At 51.3% G+C, this 4,462-nt stretch overlaps 1 protein-coding gene across 1 annotated transcript in view; it reads right to left on the minus strand.

The window, feature by feature from the left end:
• Positions 1 to 4,462, minus strand: part of ZNF638 (zinc finger protein 638) — a gene marked incomplete at both ends in the record, with an annotated part of 30,866 nt that overhangs the window by 21,588 nt on the left and 4,816 nt on the right. The window contains 3 exons of the mRNA XM_010133716.1: positions 492 to 799; positions 2,322 to 2,360; positions 2,584 to 2,645. Of these exons, the coding sequence (XP_010132018.1) occupies positions 492 to 799; positions 2,322 to 2,360; positions 2,584 to 2,645 (409 nt within the window). The remainder of the gene's footprint in view (positions 1 to 491; positions 800 to 2,321; positions 2,361 to 2,583; positions 2,646 to 4,462) is intronic.

Raw genomic sequence — 4,462 nt, forward strand, 5'->3', positions numbered from 1 at the left:
TGTCGCAGGCTGCCCAGGGCAGTGGTGGAGTCCCCATCCCTGGAGGGGTTGAGCAGCCGTGTGGAGGTGGTGCTGAAGGCCAGGGGTCAGTGGGGACCTGGCAGTGCCGGGGGCGTGCTGGGACTAAAGGAAGGGCTTTTCTAGCCCAGGTGGTTCTGTGACTCCAAGGTTCTATGAACCTGTCTGTCCCCTCTCAGCTTTTCACGTTTCCCACAAGAGCTCAGGACTTCTGAATTGAAAGCAGACACACAACAGAGCCTCAGTCTACAGATCAAAGAGAAATCAACCTTCTAAAGGTTTCCCCTCCTCTCTACTGCCTCTGCACATCTCCTTCTTGATGCTGAAGGATGAAGCACCTTCAGTTGTTCCCAATTCTTACTGGCTTAAAAACTAAACTCATTGGGAATAGGCCCTGGCTCAGCAGTTACTTGACACAATTAACCAATTCCTGACGCAGGGTATGAAAGTTTCAGCTTGTCTCCACCCTGTACCTTGAGACCGAGTTGACCTCCTCGATAACCAGTCGTTACTGGATGATCTCCGAGTTCGTGAACTGTTCCTCAGTGGATTTCGCGATCGCTGTGGTGACCTTGACCTGTGTCTGGGGCTAAGGCGTCGCATCTGCCGTGGGCTTCGACTCCTGGGCCTCGTTGGCCTGAAGCGGCCAGGGCTCCTGGACCGAGAGCGGGAGCGGCGAGTGCCATAGCTGGAGCCTGTGCCCCGTGAACGCCGAGGGCTGGGGCTGGCTGAGCTGGAGCGACGCTTCGGGGTCTGGTTTTCCTTCCTGTCGCCAGCATTTCTAACAAAACGGAGGTACAGGACAAGCTCAGACAAGGCAGGAAATTCATTAACCCAAGGGTGTGGAAACAGAGTTTCTGCAAGGACGAACCAAAACTGACAAATACAGTCTGATTTTTTTAACAAAATCACCTTACATGTTTGTTCTATGAATTTAGGACAGGGAGAGTGAGCTGAAAGGAAGTCAGCAGGGGAGAACAACCTGCCTGGAACACGAGAGAACTGTAGCAATGTGAAAAAAACCTGAGGAAGAGGAAACGGCTCAGGAAGGAGCAAGGAATTCAGATACTCCAGTAACCTTGAGACATTAAGTCCAAGAGTGACCAAGACCCAAAGAGAGCTTTGAGGGGACTAAGAGCTCTCTATCCACAGAAGACTGAGGCTGCCCAGAGAGGTCAGATCAGTAAAGAACAAGGGAAGATGTCACGGTGGAGAGATCCCCGAGAGAGACAGATGCAGACAGGAGTGGGGTACAGGCCAACCTGACAGGACAGATCCCAGCAGCAACATGGAGAACACACAGAGCATTCACTGAAATGGTGTCTACTGAGTTTAAGTCCCTCTGACATGAAAGAGGTGAAGGAGAGAGGCCTGAGAAGGGGGGACAAGCCGTGAGGTAGATGTCCTAGATGAGGACAGCAGAAAAACCCTCAGGTCTCCTTGGCATGTGCCAACCCACCCCACGTGGTAACGTCTCAGCACTGTTAAGCCTTCTCCAGCGACGCTCGTCCACTCAAGAGCATTTCCTCTGCCTGGGTGAAACAGCAGCAGCGCTGGGCAGCCATTCCAGTCCAAGATTTGAAAATACAACTATTCCCTCTTAGAAGATTCTAACGCTTATTGGCTTCATTTCACTCTTTGCAGTTTTATTTCCCCGTGTTTGTAACGTGGAGGGACCTCAGATGCACTTTACAAGCTAACCTGACCCGCACCTTCAAAAGCTGCGGGAAAACGCAGCAAAAATTCCAGTCCCCTCATTCTGGTTTGCACGTGAGGCAAAACATGTACAAACACCGAACCAGTAACAGCTGCCATCTGCTAGGATTCCAGCACAATCCACCCCAGGGCGGGGCTTTAACAAAATTATGAGGAAACAGCATCATTTTCCAGGACAAAGACACGATACCATAAATCTCAGTGACCACGCAGCTCCTCAAGGGATCTATGGACTAACCCCAGTCACACCAGTTTCAAGCTGCAAACCAGCGGCATAACGGGAAACAAGATCCGAAGCGAGAAATGATGGAGTTTCATCAGTGACCTCACGCTGATTGGTCTCGCTCTATCGCATCCAGGAACTTATGACTGTTCCAGACAAGGTTGCTGCCAGTGTTGGTCTTCCGACACTTGTACCGAGTTTACTCACAGCCTCGTGGCAGGATTTGAGACCCTGATTTTAGTAAATGAAACTCACAAAACCTCCCCATGCAGTTTGTAACAAAAATAAGATACCACTGGTAGAGAAATTAACTGCAGGAATGAGCAGGTGCAGATAGCAGCAGAGAGGAAAAGGCAGCAGTTACCTCTTGGAGGAGTGAGCCTCGGGGTTCCAGTCAGGGTATCTGTGAAACAGGAAACAACCGTCACTGCGCGGGCTGGACTCAACACCAGTTCTGCTGGCGGGCAGCAGCTTTTACACAAAAACATTCCCCATCAGGGCTCCAGGAGCACTGAGTATCAGTTCCTCTTTCACCCCAGTGCCTTAGACGGCAACCCGCTCCCGGAACCCCGCCCCGGCCATGGGCACCACTCACACCCCCGGAACGTTTTAAAGGGGCTCCTTACTGTTGCCGTAACTGGCGGCAGCTCTCGATGTGAGCAGGAGAGTTCTGGTGCAGAATCCAGTCCTGGGGGAGAGAAGACACCCAGAGAAGTTTGATCAGCACGTGACCAGTGTTTTCCAGTCACGTGTGGCCCCGTTTTACCTTCCACCAAGTTTCACCTGACAAATAATCTGAGGTCGAGTGTCTCGCATAATTACCACTCTTTGTGCAGAAGACTAAACCAGTTACTGGTTATCTAGTGCTGTTACAAAACTCAAAGGAGTCCAAGGAGAAGGGGAACGAAGTGAACGATGAGATGTGAATCTGTCCCAGCACTGCACTGGGCGGTTCCCACCCTACTGGGAACACAAAGGTTGATCCAGCAGCCAGCTGGGTCAAAAGAAAACTGCTGGCAGACATGAGAGGGTGTCAGTGATGGATACAAACAGCACAGTCAGCTGAGTAAATATCAGAGGACCCAACAAAACACAGGATCTTTAAGTCTCAAGTATCACGTCTAGAGGCAGAAATCTTCATGCCTTCAGCTCGAGACCATTTACACCAACAACATCACAGCTAAGGTCACTCACAAGAGTCTGACCAGACCCTTCACAAATGGATTGTTTTATATTAAAAACCCTTAATGAAAGTCTTACAGGGGGAATAGACAGTAGATTAAGCACGAGACAAATCCAGAGCAATCACTAGGTGTCCTGAACAACACAACTTGGAGCTGCTTTAACACTTTGAAGAGGCTGAATATCACAACCAAGGGGCTTCACAACCTCTTTTCCCAAGACCATGCTGGTTGGGACACAGGAGGTGGGGCAGCTGCGCTGCTGGCAGTGCCAAACCCTGTTTTAGCGACAAACCCTGAACACGGGGGTGAGGGAAAAGCTCACAATAGTTTACTCGAAGCCCACGAGGTGGGAGAATTAACATGACCAGGGCGTCTTGGCAGGGCACAGAGAACGTGGTGAAAACAGCCACTGCCTGCACTGATGCCACCAGCCGGTCAGCACCAATCCATGCTACAAGGGAGTGACCCGAACCATTCACGCTGCACGTAGCATACTGCGGGAGCTGAAGCCACTCACGCTGTAAGCACAGGAATCCCCGGTGCCCACCAGTCCCCAGCACATTCAAAACAGCCTCCCCTTCTCAGGCTTCACTGCGCCGGGGCCCTCTTGCAGCTCGGGGAATCACAGGAGACTCCTTTGATGCATGTTCCTCCTCTTGGGTTAGCTCCTCGCCCTTCTTCATCGTCAGAAAGGCTCCATGCAGCCTGTCCCCAGAGACAGATCCTTCCCCCAAGGGAGGGATCCCCTCCCAGCAGGGAAGAGGGTCCCCAGTCTCCACACCCACCTCTTCTGCTAATGACAAGAAAACCAATTCGTAACCACCAGCAAACATCGTGCCTGGGGCTGGCGATACCACAAACCTGCTGGGCCAGAGCGACGCAAGTCTGAGCACAGAGAAACCAAATCCCATCATCCCACCATCTCCAGCTGAAAATGAAGCTGCTCTGCAAAGGGGCAGGCGTGACAGACGGGACAGTCCCAATGAAGCAAATACAATGTTTCAGCTTCCGAGGCAGCCGGACTCTGAAGGAGCAGGAGTCAGGGCTCATGTCCAGCACGATCCCATTGTTCTCATGAAGCAGCAATCGAATTCTCTTCTGACAAGCAACAGAGCATCTGCCTCAGGAAAACGAATCCTGATGGGTTTGTACTTCCGCGCAAGTCGAGATTAAAAGACTCCATGAACCATCACCATGAACAATCTGAACCTGAACTCCAGTGTTTTACCATCACTGGAACTTCATGTTTCAGACATCTAGGACCTGCCAGCGCTGGAGAATGAGATTTTCCTCCTTCACCATCTTTCATCATCTTCACCCA

This window comes from Buceros rhinoceros, unplaced genomic scaffold (assembly GCF_000710305.1).
Source record: "Buceros rhinoceros silvestris isolate BGI_N320 unplaced genomic scaffold, ASM71030v1 scaffold9683, whole genome shotgun sequence".
NCBI classification, from domain to species: domain Eukaryota; kingdom Metazoa; phylum Chordata; class Aves; order Bucerotiformes; family Bucerotidae; genus Buceros; species Buceros rhinoceros.